Source organism: Pomacea canaliculata, linkage group LG13 (assembly GCF_003073045.1).
Source record: "Pomacea canaliculata isolate SZHN2017 linkage group LG13, ASM307304v1, whole genome shotgun sequence".
Taxonomy (NCBI): Eukaryota; Metazoa; Mollusca; class Gastropoda; order Architaenioglossa; family Ampullariidae; genus Pomacea; species Pomacea canaliculata.
Genome location: NC_037602.1, coordinates 5,433,503 through 5,455,969, shown reverse-complemented (window position 1 = coordinate 5,455,969; position 22,467 = coordinate 5,433,503). Strand labels below are relative to the sequence as shown.

General features: G+C 43.3%; 1 protein-coding gene across 1 annotated transcript in view; it reads left to right on the top strand.

The window, feature by feature from the left end:
• Positions 1–22,467, top strand: part of LOC112554370 (ultraviolet-B receptor UVR8-like) — an 86,419-nt gene that overhangs the window by 18,116 nt on the left and 45,836 nt on the right. Inside the window, exons 3-7 of the mRNA XM_025222126.1 lie at positions 4,282–4,324; positions 10,441–10,754; positions 14,948–15,056; positions 16,329–16,453; positions 22,201–22,344. Of these exons, the coding sequence (XP_025077911.1) occupies positions 4,282–4,324; positions 10,441–10,754; positions 14,948–15,056; positions 16,329–16,453; positions 22,201–22,344 (735 nt within the window). The remainder of the gene's footprint in view (positions 1–4,281; positions 4,325–10,440; positions 10,755–14,947; positions 15,057–16,328; positions 16,454–22,200; positions 22,345–22,467) is intronic.

The following is a 22,467-nucleotide window of genomic DNA, read 5'->3' as shown; positions in this document are numbered from 1 at the left end:
CGCGCCAACAGAGTGGCCGCCCCTGGGAAGTGACACAAGCCGCCATGGGCATCAGGACACGAGCATGCAGATGCCCCAGAAGGGTTAGGAAGGCAGATTTGGAAACAGTGGCAACGAAAGAAAACAGAGAGAGAGAGAGATGTACCCATGAGGTTGACAATTATCTACAATATTTCTTCAATTACTTACTCTTATTGTTTAGCAGTTTCACTTTGTTTCGTTGCTTGTTTTGTTGATTTTTTTTACTAAATTCATTGGTGCATGGTGCCGTGGTGCATGAAAGCAATGAAAGTAGAGTTTGTCTTGCCTGGTACAGAGGAATCAGAGGATGCAGCGACCTCGTAATGGCCAAAGCTGCTGATTTCGTAACTCGTATAAACAGCGTCCACGCAGTCACTACACCACTGCCTGAGGATACGGATGTCAATGCCAAATCATTCCATGCATCATTTTGAGGAAATTAACCGTTAATATTGATATTTCCAGCACATTTTGTGTTGCGACGCTTTAGAATTTCCTAACCAATAGTTTTTGATGGGTGTGATCGTCCAAATTTAGTTTGCAATACAGCAGAACATAACAGCTGTTATTAGTCTGTTGCAAAAATGTGTAGGTTTTTTTAGGTCAGTTATATTTACTTTTTTTAAAAAGTTCACATCGGTTGCCTAAATTCGTACATCTGACGTCAGTGAGACCGCCACCAATGCGAGCTTTGAGCACATGCTAGAAAAGAGGTGTCCAATCAGCGAGCAGATATTTGTGACGTCAGTATAATTCATCTTCATCTTTATCTAAACCCAGAGGCGAGAACTATTCTATTCAAAGGGGTGTAGATGGTGAACGAAACAGAGTTTTTCATTCATTAGAATTGATATCTTCTATAGAACTCCCTGGAAAATGATTGTGGACTGCCTGTGCAAAGAGTGATAAAGAACTAATTTGGCATGCACGAACGCTCTCACTACCTCTGTCCGTCTGTTTACTTGTCTGTCCTTCTCTCCTTCCTATGCATGATGAGGATGATGATGATGACGACGATGATGATAATCACGATGATATGCTAATAATGAAAGGCATTCTCTTTCTACCACCCACTGTTCACATTCCTAAAAAGAGAGATGGAAACAAAATAGAGCGAACGACCATAAACAACAACAACAACCCAACAACGAACGAACGAACGAACGAACCAACCAACCAACCAACCAACAAACAACCACAACCATAATCAACAACAACAAAAAAACAACAAAAAACCCCCAAAAAATCAAAAGAACCTATCCAACGGGGTTGTATGTGCGTGTGGGGAGGGATGAAGTGGGCTATTCTGTGAGACAGTACAGACGGAACTGGCCTGCAACATCTTCAACCGCAGCATCCTCGCCAGCCGCTCTACCGGCGTATTTCACGCAGAAATATGTCAGCCGCCTACCTCCCCACTCGTGCATGTCCTTCCGCGCCCTGAGAAATTTTTCCAAGTCCTCGTACGTGGCGGAAGTTTTCAAAGCAACGAGCCACTGCCCGGGCCCTGGTGTCTGGGGCCATCACTCTCCGCGCTCCTCTGATTTATCTGCGCCTAGGCGACATTATTCGAAATGAGATTGGGTTACACCGCGCTTTTGAGCACTGACAGGGGTGTCCAATATTTGCGCTGACCTGCAGTTATTACACTGTGGCCTTGACAGGGTTATAGCTGCGGAGCAGGGATGTCAGCCTGTGGAAGGGGGGTGTGGGTGGGGTACCCCGGGCTTGGCCTGTCCTCTTGTGGATTGACGCTATCCTATTTCTGCACAAATAATATTTTTTTAAAAAATTTTCAAGTCCAAAAATCGAACAACCAAATGAGTTCTGTGAAATGAGAAGGGGGACAAAATATAAATTTTTAAATCATACTCAGATGAAGAAGTGGAATTAAAGCATTAAGAAGTGTGACTGAATTTTGACTTAATCACGTCGACTGGTTTTTCATACATGTGTGTGTCGGGAGTGGGTGGGTAGAGCTAGATAGGAGAGTTAGAAAAAAAAAGACCGAGAGGGGAGAGAGACAAAGACGTGTAGAGGAATCTATCGAAATAACATAAACTATAGTCGTTGACCAATACTTTTATTTGACTATGTCGCACGGTGTGGAACGTGCTTTACCAAAAAAAAAAAAAAAAAAAAAAAAAAATCGACAGTTGCACTTTTTTTTTCAAAGAAGAAGCGGCATAGAGAATGAACAGGAGGATAGCCCGGGATTGGGGAGGAGAGGGTGTGAGGGGTTGAATGGAGGCGTAGGGAGATGGATCAGACAGCTCGCTCTCTCTCGACGAAAAGGGCGATAGATGGAGGACCTAAAGATGATTTGTGCGCTAAGCAGCCAGAGCCTGGACTGCCATTTCGCCGCAACCTCTCTAATGCCAACGTCTGCGGCCAACCGCCCTCTCCTCATCCTCCTATACACTACAACTGCACGCGGCAGCGCGCAAAGGGCCGTGCACCGACGCTAGCTGCACGGGAACCGCTCACGAGACCGTGGCGAGGGCTGGAGAGGAGGGCGACCCATTCACCGGCAGATATGAACAAATTAGATTTGTAGTGGGTTACGCTCCATACTCGGCCCCAGCCAACGGTGTCGCGGCCCCACATTCAATCAAGTCGGGCCTTGTTATTAGAGCAGGGCAAAGGGGTAGGCAGGAGGTGAGGCAGGGCTGGAGGATGGGAGGAGAAAGAAGAAACCGAGAAGGATGAAAATACTGCATGGCGACTCGACGAAATCCGTTGTAGGAAGTCGGTGGGATTTTTTTTTCTTTAAAAAACCTTATTCTTTTTATTGAGGAATGCATCTTTACGCTTTCTCATTCATCTGCATATATTCTTCCTCTTTCTGTTGGTCTGTCTGTCTGTCTTCCTCTGTATGCCTACTCTCTTTCTCTGTACCTCATTCAGCCGTTGGTTAGATCGCGGCAAATTCAGTTTTTGGTCGTAAGGAGGTGGCCAATATTGAGTTTGAAACCGGGAGATGGTGTCGCGTTCTGTTAATATCAGGAGCACGGAGAGCATTAAGGAGTCTTGGAAAAGCCAAACGGCTGTGGTAATAAACGCCACGAGGGCTAGACAAAAAATGGCTGCGAGATGAAATGCATGGGATATACACACTGATTAGGTTGTCCATGAGGTGTCCTCCTGTCCCGCTGGATTTTGCTCATACAAACGAGGGCATGATACACTTCCTCTTTCTTTCTCTCGCTCTTTCACACGCACACAAAAAGACATAAATACAGAGAAAAAGACAGGAAGAACGAACGAGCAAACGATTTTATTGTTTAGGTCTCTGTCCATATAACAAAGGGATGGTTCGCGACCCAACATACAATAATATAGTCAGGGCAACAAAATAAATAAATAAAAAAATAAAAATAAAAAAGAAGAAAATGCTTTTGGGTGTTAAAAAGAAAGAAAGAAACAGAGGTAGCATGCAATGAAGATTGTCTTCTTCCTGACTGCGCCTTGTTTTCACATACGCGAAGATAAAGATGGAGGACAAGCTCAGGTGTTACTATACGAACCCGATGGGACACAAGAGCCAGTAATGTGCTTAGGAGCCCATGGGGACCTCCACACAGACGATGCGCTTGTCTTTTGAAACCTTTTCATGTGAAAGATCGAGCTCGTATCTCCTGCTTAATTCGTAACTCGAGGGGACAGCGAGGGCTGGTTTGAAGGAAGGTTTTTCATCTTGCTGGTTCATCAAGGAGAGAGGATGCGAGTGATAGAAGGACCCCTCTAGAGAAAACACCAGGGTTCCCAAGGGTTAAACCTGACACCAAGATGACATGAAAGCCACACAGCGAGGCCATGAAGACAAGAATGATCAGGAGATGCATCGTGGGGAGATGACTATAAAGGGAAAGTCCTCAGGGAGGAGTGTGAGGAGGGTTGGTGGGGAAGTGGAGGAGTGGGTGCTGTCGAACTGCACAAAAGTTTTGGTAGCTAACATCTACAACATATCGTACATCGTGGCAGAAGGCCAATCAATTTCGTCCATCACACCAAGTAACAGAGACTTCGGGAACTTTCTGCTAAGCTAGAAACACCGACCGCAGACGAATAAAAAACTGCAAACACTTAACTGCCGAAAGTAAAAAATCAACACCTTCCCAGGGAGCTCATAAAGTACCCGACAGCATAGTTCGTAAAGGGTACACACTGGCCAACCCCTAGGACGTCCAACCTACATTTTAGGGAGCAGCCCTGTTGTCCTGCTGCAGCGTCTTCTAAGACCTTTCTTTTGTGTTGCAGGTTCTGGTCAGATCTATGTCTGGGGAAACGGCAACAGCGGACAGTGAGTACAGATGTTTGAGTAAATAACTCCAGCAATGGCTTTAGTCGTTCAGGCTAAGAATGTGCTCCGTGCGTGGGGAATGAAATGAAAGGAAGGATGTTGAAAAGCAGCTGATCAATGTTGGGAGATGGCAATGTTGGGTAGAAGCTGCAAGGACGCCATGTCTAACCTTAAGATGTCTGATAAGTCACCTTAAAACAGTTTTTAAGGAAGAGGTACAGGTAAACAATTCTATATCCTGGCATTTAGGGTAGTGAAGGTAAAGTTCGTCATGACGAGGACACGAGATTATGTTAACCCAACCCTCACCTTCCGGCTTTTTGTAACTTTCCTGATATATCATGTGACCGTTTCTGCTAGTGAGCGGCCCGGTGGCGCAACGGTTAGCGCTGTTAGCGCCTGTCACCAATACAGTGAAGGTTGGCTGCCCTGAGTTCAGTTCGTAAAAACAAATCCTTGCTACTAAAACATCGACAACAGTAAACTGTCGTCGATGGCCTATGCACCCGAACAATTTTTTTTTTTTTTTTCTGCTAGTAACTGTTATTTGAGGACAAGAGGAGTTCTCCGGTCAGACCCGAGCAGGTCTGTAACTAGTGTCCTTGGTATTCAATTTTGAGTGCAATCAGCACCAGGGAATAGACCTACCCTAAATAGAGTCAGTCGTCTTGTAAGGTAACAATGGAGTTTTAACTGACGTTAGGCGATGCTGAATAATGTTTATCTACACACTACAGTGCACCGTCTGAACTGGGACTAAGAATTTACATTCGCATGGAGGTAGTTGCAGTCAACGAGACGAAGTCGAAATGTCCTAAAAAATGTGGGACTAAGCTTCTTAAATATTTACGTTGTAACTAAAGAATACTTTTAATCATCCCATCCTCATACATCATCTATCCATAATCCATCATCATCAGCCGGACGTTAATGAATGTAAGGCAGCTTCGTCATCACGAACAACATGCGGAAAAAACTGACTTTTCAAGTTATTCTATCTTAAATCATTCAGTTCTACCGGATATTACGTAGTGATGGAAGTAGCACTCACAGATTGACAGTTAGGTGATACCGTGCTGTAGTTGTGTGTGTGCGCGCGCGCGTGAGGGCATCCATGAGTATCCAAGTGTAAGCGTAATTATCTTGATAATACTACAACAGGTTATATTTCGTGAAGTAAAATGGGATTAAACAGACTGTATATATAATCTGCATGATTCTACTCTTTCATAGAATTATTTTGATTATTTTGCATTTTGTCTGATATTATTTTTCTTCAGTAGCTTTGATTGTCATAAATAATATTTTATGTTTGATGTTTTCATCTACTGCTTCTCCTAACAACTCTTTTAATAAAATTATTTTATAGATTTCCAAGACTTGTTAATGACATGACAATTTGTATGCGTTTATTCCATCTTCTTCGTCTTCTTCTTCTGATGGTGATGATGATGATGATGAGGAGGAGGAGGAGGAGGAGGAGGAGAAAAACGATGACTGATATAATAATTTTATTAAAAATTGGAGTAGAATCTTCCTGCTGGGCGCGTTAACCCCGGCTGAGACTCGAGGTACTTGAACGGGTGTTGGGAAACAATCCCCAGGTCAACAAGTCATGCGTTAGTCGCTGTTGTCACCTTGCGTTTAGCTGATTACCATTATAAAACAAAGTGTCTTTTCGTGGAGATTTCGTTGCGAAAAAAAGTCAACATTTCGTTTGATTGGAGGCAATGATTTATGCTGCCTTTGCAGACACCTCTGTTTGTGCTAAGATTACAACCACAGCTCCCCGCTAGAACATCCGCTAATAAGCAGCACAGATGGCTCCGCAAAACTGTGGGGGGGTTTCATGCAATTTATTTGATACCATCTCCCAACAGCGCTGGGTGCTAGGCAGGAGAAGTCCATGCCAGAAAGTGGCAAAACGCAATGAGTCTGAGAAAACAAAGGAATTTCTAACCAGCCTCTAGTCTTGTTTATCTGTCATGGGGATATTGAGGAGGCGGGAGATTGCTGGCATTGATTCTGACATGAATTCTTATCAATTCGTAGTTTGTCACCAAGCGTCGAGTAGTGGTCGAAGGGGGGAGGAGAGAGAGGAGGAGGTGGAGGAGGAGAGAGAGCAAGAGAGAGAGAGTCTTGTTCTGTCTCTTTGGATGGAGGTTTTTTTTTCTTTGAGTGGCGCTGACATTTGACTTTTTTCCTCTCCATCTCAGCTTTCTCCCTCCAAGCACCCTTTGTTTGTCAGTCTCTCCCTTCTAAGAAACTACTTTTTGAATTTCGTACAATTTCATAGCCAGATTACAGTATTGTAGCAATGTATTTTGATATGTACAATGTCTATACTTTTTTCTATTATATTGTCGCTATTTGAGTCTGTCTAATAAAGGACGGTGGTTTTAATTTAACCATTAAGCATTCATCACTCTTCCCCTCCTCCATCAATACATGATAAAAAAAATCTGTTTTATAAGTAAAATGGTTGAGGAAGGTGACATGTTCTTCCTCCTCTCCTCTTCCCTCCTCTCCAATCAGCTGTTGTGAAGGTTCGGACAAGATCGCTGATTCAGAGGGTTTACAGTTGTCTAACACTCCTTTACATCGTCCTCACATTCACACATCAGGCATCGAGGTGATGTCGTCCACAATGGCCAGCGTGTCGACGGAAGATGAAGGATTCATTAGCTGTATGTAGATACGCATTAGTCACACGAGGAGGTGGGGGCGGCTGTCAACTGGTCATAGTGACGACGGACACAGAAATCGATGTTTCGTCAAAAGACGGCAGCAATGTCCGTCCTCTCTCGTCATTTACTTTCTAGCATCCCAATGGATGGAAAGCAGAAGACAGCTCTTGTGGGTTTGCATTCTTCGTAGGCTTCTCTATGAAATTAAGTTTGGAAGGCGTCGGTAAATATAAGAAATTTTCAACGCATTCTGTCTGAATCAACACCGAAGGATTTCAGAGAAGTCAGGGTCTGCTGTCTTCTTACCTGCCTGCTGTGTGGGCGCCATATTGTGATTCGTGCTGTTTGCTGACGTCATCTTTCGGCGTGGTCTGCTACATACCTTCGTGATTTTGTTATGTCGTCACGTTGCTGTGACGTCACACCACGCTGCTATACATACCTGCGTCATTTTGTTATGTCGTCAAGTTATTGTGACGTCACACCACGCTGCTCAGTCTTCGTCCTTCACCTTCATTTGTCTACTGTTTATTATCATCAGCTATTATTACTGCCAGCCATAGGGCTGGGACATTGCTCTATATAAGCCAACTTTATTATTATATTTTATTATCATATTAAATGACAAAAATTTATTTTATTTTTATTCAGAAAGAAAGTTATCAAAAGAAAAAAAAAGCCGAAGGTAAAAATGTCGAATAGATTGTTAAGATTAATTTTTTTTTACTTATTTCTTCAGCTACTCACAGATGATGAATTCAACAGAAATGGTATTTGGCGAATAGTTCTGTACATTACCTTTGCCCAGTTTATTTGTTAGCTAGGAAAATTCTGTGCTCTTTTTAGTAAATCATTCATGATCTCCACCATATTTGCCAAAGGTGGGAGAAAGTTACGGACGGGAGACACAATAAATTACCAGGTGGTAAAATGATTTGGGTAGGTCTCCCTTGAGTCCATAAATACCTAAGAGGTTTTAGGCGCCATCTCCGGTACCCAATCTGCCAGCTCGGGTAGGGTAAACGACTGGATAAACATGCTTCATGATATATGAACCCAGCAGTTTATCGCTGCCGTTTCGAAAAAAAAGGTGTGGAGGAGGAGGAGGAAGAGGATGAGGATCAGGAGGGGGAACTGCCCGTTGATCAGCCAAGACCTTCCAATGATGTGTTGGCCGCAGTATTTCCACGATGTGCCAGGTCAAACTTCTTGCTTCGCGGTTTCCGAGCTGTCGATGTCCCGGGTCTGGCAAGGGTTAACTATGTAATCTGCCGGTGTCGGCGGTCTCCAGTCCCGTCCGTAATTAACTGACCATGTTCTCTCTGATTCCCATCAACACCAGAGAGCTCTTCTAGTTGGCGAGTGCTCTTCGCGGAGGACCCCGGGGCCATGACCATATTGAACAACAATTTGCTGGAACATGACCAGTAGATTAGAATGGCCGTGGGGGTCTCGCCATGATGAGAGGAATTTCGTGGAGTGGGTGGAGGGAGGAGACACAACGTTGTTGGTGTAGCGATGAGGATCTTGAGGTTTTAGCCTCTTCAGCTGCTACTTTGGCCTGCGAGTTCCCTTCCTTCAACGCCTTGGCCTTCTAGCAGAATAAAGTGTCATTTCTGGGTCGCCAGATTAGGCAACCGCTGTAAATTGATGACAACATGTTTTTGCTCTGTGGCCTATTGGATTTCCGTAAAAATGGTAAAAAGGCTCGGCCGGCAGCGACAGTCGGAGGGCAAGGAAACTGCATCGAAGGGATGATGGATGTCAAAGGTCATCCTGCTCTCATCATGCTGATTTGCATCCGCTGATGCAAGATATTTCCCGGGGTCACGTTCGATGGCGCTAAAGTTTCAGAAGTCAATCTCTCTAGTTGCGACCTAAAACCGGAGTGTCAGGAGCGGGGGGCCAAGGTTCAAAACACGATTGAGTCTGGGGCCGATCGGGGCAGCTAAGACCTTGTGTGTTGACTGTAAATGACTGGGATTTGGGGGACCGCGCGGGTCCAGGCTATCTCTGCGGCTTTGACAGCTTTTTTCGTTCTTTCACCCCGTCGCCATCTCTTTCTCCTCCTCCCTCTCCCGGTTTTCCCCTAGGTCGTATTTGTCCCAAAGGAATTGAAGAAAATCCTTATTCTCTTCTCATTTCCACTTTAGGTTCCTCCTAAGTATCCTCAAAATATACAATTTTGCGTCGCTTTTAACTCCCTTCATCCATCTCATCCTGATCAATGTTCAGCAGATTCTACCTCCTGCTCAGTTGTCGTTATTTTCGTCGTCATGGTCCTGATCATCATCGATGACATGACATCAATGCTTGGCTGGCCGCACTTTGCATGATAGTTGGCGTCTGTTCCCTTGTAAGAGATAAATCACTCTTGCCGTGATTGTCTATTCTGCCGAGAAATTCCTGCAAGCATTGAGGCTCATCTTTATACATTGTTTCGGGAGGCACCGTTATGCTAAATTTCGTCTGTCTGTTCGTGCGTCCACTTATGTGTTATCATATCTCTCCACCTTTCCCAGTCCCTTCTCTCTCTCTTTCTCATAGAAAACACTTTTATCTTCTAGGCACCCAGACAATAGTAAAACACATTTTTATATTGGGGTGTTCCTGGAAAGAAAATATTTTGCTGTTTGAAATGTGCGAACATTGTAAGGAGTGGCAGGAAAAAGTATGACTTTTCGTTAAAGGAGACTGTTTACTACATCGATAATAATGTTCACAGTTGTGTACCGCTTTTTTTAAAAAGATTTTTGAGGTGTGGGGATCATATTGGCATTGAAAAATGTATAAATGACATGCTTTAGAAAGATTGCTGCATGAACTGACAATGGCGATGATGCCAAACGAAGAATCGGCGAAATAAGTTGTCACAATTTCAGAAAGTTTTTCTTCTTTTTAGGTATAGTGAGTTAGAAAAAAATGTGTGATGGTAGTGGAGGGAGGGCTGTGTGGGTGGAGATTCGTGGGTGGGTGAGTAAATGAAAGGATGGATCATCTATACCAACTGAAATTCCTAGAGTGGCGTTTGTTGTTTGGACATTGCAATAAATCTGGAAATCACTCCCTCTGACATTCATCTCTTTTGTCTTTCAAATTTTTCTTCTGTCCTCTCCTATCTTCCTACCTCTGTCTCGATGTTTTCTTCCATTTTCTGTCTCTTGTCCTTGTGTCATTTGACCCTTGAAAAGCCATTTTAAACAGGAAAGAACCATTCTGTGCATTACTGTGTTGAAGATTTATTTTTAGGTTATCTCCAAAGGCAAAAAGACAAAGCTAGGATCAAATCATTCATGTACCCGAGTTCTAGAAAAGCCATGAACTTTTTTTAACTCTGCTTTTGATTTGATTTGTAAAATGTCCCAGGTCTTTCTTTATCCTATTGACGACGAGCAAATAGCATCGTCTGCTCCTTCTGTTCTGCAACAGGCTCGGGTGTGGGGACCAGACTTCGCGATGGAAACCCACACAGATCCATCTGTCGTTGCGACTTCCGCCAGGGGCGACAATACGCTCGGTGGCCTGTGGGAGCCGCCACACCATGGTGGTGCTAACGAATGGACACGTGTACTCATTCGGCAACAACTTCTACGCGCAGCTGGGCTACAACTTCCGAGAGAAGAATTACAAAGAAAACCAGGTAGAGCGGCAATGTTTGTACCGGGTGGCAAGCATTTGTTTTCAAAAGGGTGTTCCTGGCAGAAGTGTATTTTGTAAAAGAGTTGCACTTGAGAAAACTAACTGCCAATGACCGAGAAAAAAAGACAGATACCATACAATATTTTTAATAATTCATGCTTGTAGCCTAATTTATAGGAGGTACAATATTATAATACATAAGGTAGAATGAATGTATTGAAGCATGTTCGCCACTAGACATCAAGAATGTGGAATTAAAAATTTAAAATGTTCTATTTAGCGGTGAACTGTTTATGAAGATCCATACATTTAGGGCATATAAAGAGAAAATGCTGTTCAGCTTTGGCCAAATCAGGACAAAAGGGACAGTTCAAATATTATGGTGAGATACACAATAACGCTGCATTTATAAGTACAGTTATAAACATTTTATCAAATTATCTCTCATGCCTCTGTATTTCAGTCAGACAAGATAGTTGCTTAAAATGAGTCTTGAATGTATTATATAGTAAATATCTTACATTGCTTTTACTAGAATCATGCCGCTGCTGGTTTATCAGTCTCTGTTTCAGGATTTGTAAAGTTTATCATCTACATTAACCTGACATTCCCACAATTTTTAAAGAAGAATTGCCATTCTGAGATTAACATTTTTCCTTTTAAGCAATTTTTTCTAACACATTCCGTAGTTTGTTTCTTTAAAACATATCACACGATTGAGGAAAGTCTATGAAAGCAACATACAGCTTTTTGATGATGAAGTATCTGCTTCTTTATTAATGCCATGACAGTAGAGTCTTGATAAAGTATGAGAGGAAAACGTAAGCCGAGTTATTTTTATAGAATTCTTCAATTACGCCATGTGGCTCAGCTGCCATTTTGTTGTTTAAGGATCTCCAAAAATTTACTATTTCTTCTTTTGAGATGACACTGTTTAGTGTCTCATCATTTTCCTTTTTAAACACACACACACATATGCTCGTGCGCTCGCTCGCACTCATTGTGGAGGTTTGGGGGAATGGATGGACGTTTTGTCAGACTCGATCCTGGCAGGGCTGTCTCCCCTTTGTCCTCGTCTCTGCAGTCAAGACTTTCGTCCATTCCATCTTACTTTCCTTCAGCGCGGCTGTATCGTCAGGTCGCATACAGAGTTGATATCGACCACAGGTCCGGCAGCGCCCTCTGAAGAATGGGGGAAGTCTTTAGAACATATTCCCAACAGCTTGCTCCTTGAGAAAAACATGTCTAGTTCCTTGGCAACTACAACCTGAAATTGCTGTTACACGAGATAATAGGACCTGATCCTTCACAAATAACTACTTCGAAATGATTGAAAATGATTATTTATGTCCCTTAGTGCTCACTATTTTGTTGCTTTCTTCTCGACCTGTCTGTTTGTTTTTGTGGGGACTTGTATGAGAGCGTGATCTTATTTTCGAATGCTGTCTGACTTCAATATTTGAAAAAGCAGCCTAAAAACTTGGCGTGGTACTGTAGGAATGGTCTTTAGCCATTTGTATCGTATATTGAATAATTGAAACTACTTTAAACTAACTAGTTTCAAACAACAATAATTAGCTAAGGTATTTTTCTTTTTGCTCAGTGGTATTTGATGACATGAGGACAGCCTCTTCTAATACTAGGAGAATGGTTTCCCCTATTTGTTTGTGTGTGTGTGGGTGCGTGTTAGAGTTGGTAGCAACACTAATAAAATATTATTTATTGGTTTATTTTTTTATGATTTGGCAAACACATCGCAGTGAAATTTTAAAGGCAATAAGCAAAACATCTCTCTGCCCATTTCTATCTCTGTAAGGGTTCGTTACTTTAATAAAAAATATTTATTGTTCGACAGCTTTGTGGATATTTATGATCACAGCAGCAAGAGTGCTTATTTTCACACTTTCCGCAAACATTTTCACACGTGTGACCGAGTTTGGAGAAGTTGAGTGTGAAGGTCACGGGAACCAACGGGTTTTTTTTTTTTTTTAATTTTTTTTTTTTAACTGTTTGAAACGTTTGACCTTTGGTCGTCATGCTTAGCTAAGTCGATCCTGACTTATTTGCCAAAACAATGGGACTTAGGGGATGCTTCGGTGTTTTGTCCGGTTAAGAAAGAGCCTGATGGGAAAACCATCGCACTTACGAAGTATCTTTTAGCAAACAATTTTACAATTCGTTTAATCATTTACTTTACTGAAGCCATACGAATCAATTATCACAACTGCGTTATAGAATAACCAATCACAAAGTATTCACCTGATTGGTCTCCCGACAGCTTATGGACGTTTTGAGAAGCTATAAAGGTTAATAGGGATGAAGATGTGCCTGGTGTAGAAACTCTGGGTTTCGTCTGCTTGTTTGTCGTATACTCTTATATTCTCCTTTCGTTTCTTTCTTCACTTCTCTCTCTCTCTCTCTGATTTGCACAAATACACATTTTCATCGGTGGGAGGCCATATGCAACCTACGCTTTGCAGACGACATCGATCTGATAGCAGACACCAGAAGCAAAGCAGCTGCAAGACCTTGCCAACAGACCGACAGGCAAGACCAAAGTCGTGGTCAGCAGCAAGGGCAGGACAGAGATGAAAGGAGTACAGTTAGAGGAGGTCAGCAGCTTTAAGTACTATGGAGCCACCAAAGATGGCGATTCCACAGCAGATAGGAACACGAGGATCGTGTCAACAACTGTGGTAATGGTCAGTCTGGACAAGATGTGGCGCAGCAAAATACTGTCCCTCGTAGTTACGTAGTGACTTATTGTGCGAATTGTTTTATAATGTCTGTCAGTCACTGAGACAGGCAAGCCTAAAACCCGCATCAATGCGCAAGACAGGTCAAAGATCAGACAGCGCTCTCGACGAAAACAGTTACAGTTTTCGACGCACGTTTGGAACCGGCAGCAAAGTAGACTTCGAGCTCTAGCTGTCACAGCAAATGGCGATGGTGGTGGTAGTTGCCGTATGTTGGTGGTGATGGTGATGGTGGTGTCAAAACTTCATTTTTGACCCCTTCCTTCTGCGACCAGTCACCCCACCCCTACGCCTTCACTGCTTTTAACCCTGAAATAAGGTCAGGCATAACTGGATGGATGGAGGGAACAAGGGGAATGCATGAAGCTCTCTCTCTTTCCCCTTCCCCTCCCCAACTTCTTCTCGGAAGACATAGACGATATCTGTGTTGAATACAAAACACTTCTTAGCGTGTACGTGGTGGAGAAAAATGACTGCAGGGCGCAGCCCGCCTGGTTTGACTTTATAATCTTGGTCTAACAATGGCAGATACATATGGAAGCACACGGGCGGAGCGCGAGCGGAGGGGCTCCTCAGTGAAGAGTATGGATGGATTATGCGAGACGTTGCTGGAGCGAGGCTGTCATTAGCGCCCTTGATCTATTGAACTGTCTGCGGACAGGGCGACCGCCTGCGATGATGGATCCTCGCCAGTATGAATCACATTTTTACGCTCGTGAATAATGAAAAGAAGAAAACGAATGTAATAATATATGAATGATGATATAGGGATAGAAAGAGAGAGAGAGGAAACAAAATAGAGAGAAAAAAAAAGTAGAAGACAATGGATGGAAGGAGAATTTAAGCTGCAGTTTGAATTATACTCAGCTATGGTCAAAAGAAGAGACATGGCAAAGGAGGAATAAGAACGACGATTAATGTTTAAATGTTCAAAAAAAAAATTACGCCCCCTGATTAATTTATTCCTTTATAATGCCAGCGGTATGTTTCTTATTTCTTCTTAATAGCTCATGCTCACTAAATCTTATATAACAAATAGCACACTAGTAAGCCAAGCCGGTGTTGCTGGTCCGACTGGCTATAACTCTTCACGCAACAGGCAAAAATGGATTGCTTCCCTTTAATCGCTCGCTGGCTGTATGCACGTCTGTTTACTTTCTTTTTCTCCTCGCTGTCGTTAGCCAAAGCTGCTGGCAAAGACTGCTGCACTCATCGTGGTTTTCTTGTCGCTGATTTCCCGAAACCGCAATGGCAGTAAAAAAAAATAAATAGAAATAAAAAAAAAGAAAGAAGGAGGAGGAGGAGGAGAACAAGAAAAGTGATGAAATTTCCCATTCGTATCCTCATCATCTGTCCCAAGCGATAATAGTGTAGAAAGATCACCTTCTATGTTTTTCTTTCTTCTGTTGCTTGTAACTAAATTTTTTTACAGAGGTACCTAAACACTACAAAATTAAAGTGATCACAGATGATGAAAATGCCTTTTCCAAAACGTTTTTTCAGGTGTAAGATGTGTTTATGTTTTATTATTTATTTTAAAGCTCAGACCTCAGCTGTTGGAGTTCTGGTGAGTCGCCCGGTGCGGCAAGTGTCTTGCGGTGACAAACATTCGCTTTTCTTGTTCGATGATGGCGACGTGGCTGCTGTCGGGTGAGTGAAGACCAGCATCCTCTCAACACTAGTTAACGTGCCTACATGTGCTCATCCCTTCATTTTCCTTCCATCAAACCATAAACATCCTATTTTAGCCATCCACGAGCATTCATGTATCTGTCCATGCATACAAACAATAACAGCCAGACATATGACACTTCCATCCATACTAAACATAATAACTGATTCCTCCGACCATGTTTATATTATACAGCAAAACATTCTGGCAGAAAGCGGATCAAGAGAATTTAAGTGTCAGACAGAAAACATAAAACGTTGCAAGACTTAAAACGGTGGGAGAAGGAGGGAACTAGGTTGGGGGAAAGCACTACAATCTGAGTGAAGATACCCGTAAACAATCCAAAAGCTTCACAACAACAGCCCGTCCCCATCAACCAAACAAATAAGGGAAAAAGAAAAATATAATCACTGGCACAGGTCTTGACATTCTCGTTTCAAGCTTCAGTGTCGACTCGCTCCATAATTTTGTTATTTCCCACGAGACACGACAGGTCAACGCACTTATGGGTACATGACCCTAACAACGGGCTCTCCATCGATGTCATCGAGTCGCCGTTTGCATCGATAAAAAGAACAGAACAATAGTAAGTGACATGTGAATGGGTATAGAGTAGATTGCAGTATTGTCCAAACTGCAGCAGATTTTCCGAGCTTGTGCACACCTGTTCTAGGTAAATCCTAAACAAAGCTCACAAAAAAGAGAAAAATATGCAAAAGAATTAAGGCCTTAAGTATAGGGTCGCATAGAGCGACTATCGTGCGGGAATCAGAACCTTAACAGAAGCGGTAGTCGTGGTGGTGGTGGAGGAGGTTTTTTTTATTTTTTTGAGGGGAGAGGTAATGTTCCTCTTTTCCCAAATCTCGGCTTTAATTTTCATTGTCGAAACTACGACGAAGTAGAGGGTTTAAAGCGCTCGCCAAGCTCTACGAGTATGTGTGACCTGTGTAGAGATACCCATCTGCTGCGGTCTTATGCTTGAGCTGCAGCTAGTGAGTGGCTTACTGTGTCTAAACTCTACAGTTATGGATGACTTTAGAAGAAAGCTAGAAAAGAAAACCTATAATGCGGTATTATACATGCTAGGGACCAATCGTAATTTGAGACTCCCTTTTTAACATGATTACAAGTCTTAGTGGGGTGCATTTTTTTTTAGCAATGGGTAAAGTTACTCTAAACCAGTCGTCAGTAACCTTTCCTCTCTCAATCAGGGCTTTGGTGCTTTACCGATTTCTTCTTACCATTTGCAGGAACAATGCCCATGGGCAGATAGGTGATGGGGGCCACCAGGAGTCCGTGGTACCGAAACCCGTGGAGCTAGACCACCCCGTGAGGGAAATCACCTGTGGCCCAAACCACAACCTGGTAATTACAGGTGAGATATTTTTGTTTCTCCTGTTGGTGAACTGACTCCTGTGTTTTTTTAATGTTCTTGTCATGTGCTTGTTCGTGTAGGAGCAAGAACGAGGAGGAAAAAAAAAACAAAAAAGTGGGGTTGAGATAATCTGAATCTGATTACTGACGTAAACTTTAAAAGAATCAGCGAACAGAAAAAAATAACATCACTAGAAATAATACGACCTAAATGGTAGGAGTGCATCGTAGCAGGTCAGATGAACGAATTCCTAAGCTTCAGATTTTATACCCAAACCCAGCTGCCGAGGAAAACATTGGAATCCCTAGGGTCAGGTCCACTTCAAGTCTTTTCATTTACATTCTTTTGCGAGGAAGGAAGAATATTACTGGAAGAGAATACAAAAATACATCAATGGGACTAACTTATGAAAATCCATCACAATAAGTGTACAAAGAAAATACACGACTTAAAAATACATCGTTGTAAGTGAACAAAGAAAATACATCACTGAACAAGCAAACCACATCACAGCGAGTGCGCATGCGCCCCAGCAGGCGCTCTTCCTGCGCGCAAGAAAGACAAAAGGTTGTCACGGCGCACCGTCTACAAAAGGTTGAGGTTGCGCCACCTAGGTGCTGGGTGGCTGGAAGAGCGTAATTACTACCCGAGGTCCGCAGGTTACAAATCCTTTCAAATATTGATAAATGTCTCGCACGCAGCCGCAGAAGAACAATCTGACAGTGTTGGGCAGGCGACATTGACGGAGTCGCGCCGGCACCAATGGTGACACTGCCCGGCTGTCAGCGCAGACCGGCGCCCGCTCTCAAAGTGGATCCCAGATATTGCGCTTTGTTTGTCGTGGGGCCACAACACCTGCGGCTCGCGCATAGACGTTTCCTTGGTAAATCGCTCAAGGCTTTCATCGACTGGCGGCTTTTGACGTCAGCAGCAGGTAAAAATTAAAGAGGAGAGAAAGAAAAGGGAATGAAAATGTATCAGAAAGGAGGTTGTGGGGAAGGTTAATATTATTATTTTTTTTTATTTTACTTGAATTTTTTTTTCCCAAGAGTTTTACCTGTCGGGTGATGAGGAAATTTGTCCAGCTATTCTCTCAAGTGCCTGGGAAGAAAGGAATTAGGTTTCTAGTTCGCCCACAACAGATGGGAGACTCAGCTGGTAGGAGCAGCACTTTGATCTGTAAGACCTGAGTGTGCATTCGATTTGTGTTTCTTGCAACTGCAGGAACTTTTTTTATTATTATTATTTCTATCGTAACGTGTGTCTTGTGTCTCTGTACCTGTCGCTCTCGCAACCTCTTGAGAAGATCGCCCAGTAAGGGGCCTTGGTTTCTGACTGTTGGTGGATTAGCTTCACGTTGTCGTTGCATTGTTATAGTTTCAGTTAATCTTTTTGTGTGAGAAATTAAACTTGTTTGAATTTTTTATGTGCGTATATATGTATATGGTGGGTGTGTGCATGTCTGCTAGACTGTCTACAAGTGGATATCGTTTTCAAGAATGGAGATTGCCAGAACTGTCCTTTATTTTGTAACTTGAAATGAAAAAGATAAAATGCAGAGTATCAGAATTATTCTCTTCTGCTTGTCTATTGCTGATAGACTGATGTAATAGGCGTTCCATCAAATGCTGAAAAGCAGAGATGTCATTGACAATGGCAATGAAATGATCAACGTAGAGAGAAATATGCTAATTAATTAGTTTTTTCTTCGGTTCCTAATCAACCAGAGTTATGGTTAACATGTATTAATCATTTGCCAAAGCGTCTGGCATATGCTGTGGGCTATCCCCATACCATCTGATGTATTCCTTTTTTTCCCTGTTTAGAATAATGTCATTGATAAAGACCCTTTGACAGCAAGAGAGACCACTCAAGCTGTCAGTTATGAACTTCACTTGTAAAAGCTTTCGGATTTTGTTGAGATGACAGTCGTGAAGTTACAGACTTGACAAGCATCCAAATGAAAAAAAAAAAGAAGAAGAAAAAAAAACCTGAAAACCTTTCATGCCGCGTAATTTCTTCCCTTCTCCCCAGACCCGTTCGTTTCTCAGGTTAAAGAATTGGCCTTTGATTAAAGTTGTAATCTGTCTGACGAGCGAACACAATGGCGGCGACACACGACAAAGATTGTATGCAAGAAGGCGTGCCCCGTGTGGAACTCGAGTCTCAATGCCGCCATGAAATTAGACAGAAATTGTGCAACCACGGAACTTTTCAGCGACAAAAGAATGGCCCTCTTTTATTTTTTTGAGGACCGCCGGCTTCTGCTTTGCAAAAGAGAATCGAATGTAATCGATGCATGTGTACCGCATCGCCCCAAAACAAAAAGAACTTTTAACATTCGCTCACCTTGCCCCGTCTGCGCTCGTGAAGTCTGTGAAGTGGGTCCCGCTGTTCGGGTGAGATCCCCTCTCCTCCCTATTCCCTCCCCACCAGGGGATTGCCGTGGAAGGCCCTTTCGTAACTCCCTGACAGAAATTCAAACATATGGAGGCGATGACCTCTTTTGTCGCCTTCCGACCGCAGGGAGGGACGTTTCGCGGCTCACATCGACATTTTTTTTTCCCCAGAATGCAAAGCAGCGGGTTCAGGAAGCAGTGTCAGTGCTAATTGGTGAGAGGACATGTTTCCTGATATAACAAAGAGTAGAAATCCTGTTTTATTTTATCCCCCTCTCTTGATGCTGTATAAATACCTTTATCGTTGATAACTACTGTCATGGAGGTCACAAAGTAAAATTTACGACCTGCCCTTTGACTGTAAAAATACAAATAATAATAATAAACAGCAATAAACATTGTGTGGTAATGAACCAGTGTAAATTAATTATAAGGTTTCGTGACGTTTATTTTTGTACATAAAAAGCATGCACGAAGATAATCTCTTTTATGTTCTGAGAATATATATTTCATCGCTGTCGTCGCTGTCATCTGTTACCTGGGATTTCCTCTGCGACTGTTGTGAAAGGATTGACCGCTGACGGCAGGTCTGGATAATTCTTTGTCTCTTTGATCTCGAATCATGCCCGATCAAATTGCCCATCGATCAGAGGAAACTCAGGCTTTTGAGGTCCGACGTGTCTTTGACTGTCGGTGGCCTTTTTTGCGCGTTCGGGCTGAACCGCCGCGCGGTTGTTCCGGGTGGACTTGTCGACCCCGGGTCAAGCGAACGATTTGTGAGGCGGTGGCTTGTGGCTGGCGAGGGTGACCGTGTTTGTTTATGGTGTCAGGCCTGCGTAACAAGACATTTCCATCAACGACTGTGCCAGCCCTATTCTCTCTTTCCCCCAACAACACCCTCACCCTCCCTACCCACCCAACTGACTACAGCAGCAACAGCAGCAGCAGAAAAAGCGTCATCGTGGTTTGCCTGGAGTAGTCGACCCTTCCAGCCCAAGCCTTTGTAGTTCCTCGGTTAGCTGCCCGCAGTTATTGTGTCCGGCGGTTGTCGAGTGAGTTTAAACTCGTGCCTTTTGGCCACTCTTATATCGGCTTACACCTTTTGTTTTCCTTTTCTGCCAGGGCTGTTCCTTTCATCATCCTGCCATTGATTCCCGCCACACCTGAGTCAAGGTGCCGCGTTCACAGCGCTAGTGGCTTTTTTGGGGGAAGGGGAGATTATCGGCCAGGTCTGGAACGGGAGGCCGGGACGCGGAAATGACGCAATAAGCCAATAATAGTTTCCTTTATTTCAAAGCGTGAACAAAGTCGCTGCAGTGGACGATGACAATGACTTCGGGTGCGTAACCTTGTCCCGGCGCTGCGTGATTAAACCTGCATGCTTTTTTTTTTAATAATAATAATAATGTCATTTCAGTGCCAGAGATCACAACAAGAAATCCAACAGCGCCATGTTGAATGCGGTGTTCTGGGGGAGTTCTATTGCATCGTATCAGGCGCTGGGTTAGAGACGTTTGAAGTTGATAAAGGATTTATTCGATGTGCAATCATTACACCGTTGGCATGGATCACCTGTGGTTTGTCAATAAATGTTCCGCTTGTCACCTAGAGAGCTGCAGGGTCGGATTGCATGACTGTCGTATCGACTTTTGTGAAAAGAAATAAGTGCTCAGAGTTCCTTTGCCGTTTGTGAAATTCAAGGTTTTGAATGAATGGACACACTAAGGTTCATGCAACCTGGTCCGAGGTTGCTACAGCTGAAGTATGATATTTGAAATGACCTCAAAAGTCTTTTTTTTAAAGTTTCTTGAACCATGCTACGATCACCCTGAGTGAAAAGGATATCGAATATTAGACGAAAAAATTGAGGGGGATGGGTCTGTCACTGTTTCACTATGAATGGTTACAAAGCCAAACAACCAGAATTAGTCGTGAACAAAATCAAGACATGTATAATAATCATTAAAAGCTATTAATGGTGGCGTAGGAACCGGAGGGGGCCAAGAAGAACAGCCGCCCCCTCAAAAAAGATGCTGAGGAGGCAAGAATGTGAAAGTCGTTTAACTGTCAGCATGAAGTTTGGCGACCCTGCCCCCCCAAAAAAAAAAAAACAAAAAACAACAACAACAAAACAACAACAACAACAACAACAACAACAAAACAAAAACAAAACAACAACCCGAGCATTCTTGCTGTGTGAGAGGAAAGCGGTGCTGCAAAGCTGCATTGCACGTAAAATCTTGCACGCGCAAACCTTGAAAACATTGCAAAGTGAGTATTGCCCTTCAGACATCTCCTGAGCGAAGAAAGCATGTTCATGTTTCCCCGACACCAATAAGAGATTTTTTTTAAAAAAGCGAACCACAGCCAGATTCAATTACCTGGATCCTACCCCTACCCCGGATACCGCCCTGCCACCTTTCTAGGTCTTAGCGGGGAGACGACTGGTGAGAGGGTACGTGACAGCACTGAGAGGCGCCACTTGCCCCCTCCACCCCAGTCCCTACCCACTCTTCTCACACCTTGTTTTCCCTTCCTCTTCGTGAGAACCTCGAGCCTGGGAGCGTGACCTGATGAGCGCGAGGTGAGCCCGTGATGTAATGCAGGGTTCAAAGGTCATGACCTCACGAGTCCATCGCGGAAGCTAGGTACAGGTGCGAGGTGCGTCTAAGGATGGGGGAAGGTGGCAAGTGGGTAGGTGGGTGAGTGGGGTGACAAAAATACTCATGTCCAGCTAATTTATTAGTTCTCGCTTAAAAAAAAAAAAAAAGCAGGAGTACGAACGAGGGCGTCACATCTTACGATCGGTTGAAATTTTACGCCACCTTTAATTGTATTTAGGAGAGGGAGTTATGGAACCTTATTTTTCACACCTGCGCGGTACTCACTTTCTCTCTGCATGCGTTGTCCACTTCTTCTTGAAGTGCTTGCATGTGCATTAAACTGACGCATTTCATAATCAAAAACTCACAGTCGCCCACCTTAGGTAGTAAATGAAGAGGTCACGTCAGCCTCAAGAATACATTCGTGACTACAAGTTGGCGTTGGGGTTTGGGTTAGGATCAGGGTTAGGATTTGTGTTCACAGAAAAACGAGCATACCTCATATATACATGCATTCATGCATTCATTCGGTTAAATTAGCTGTCGGCTATTCGAGGCGTAGTATATTATCATGCATTTAGATTAGTAAAACTTAGATCCCCTTTTCTTCCACTTCTCCACCTAAAAAAAAAAAAAATTAAAAACAATGTCTACCACTCATAGTTTGCCGGAAACGACTAGTGTTCCGGAAATGGAACTTTAAGAAGTTTTATGTATTTTGTGTATGCTCACTTTGCCTTTGCAGAGGAGGGGCAGCTGTACATATGGGGATACAGCAAGGCCTGTGGGCGGAGGAGGCATGATGTTCGACTTCCAGAACACATCGACATCAAAGGGAAGGAAATCAGGCAGGCAGCAGGGGGCAGCTCACACAGTCTCGCCCTTACAGGTGAGATGAGCGAAAAGAGAACGAGAGAAAGAGCAAGCACAGTATGTCTGGATTAGTGTTCTGAAGAAAAAAAAAATCAGCTGTTACTTTGTTGCTGTTTGCCTGTTCTGATGGAACAAGTCG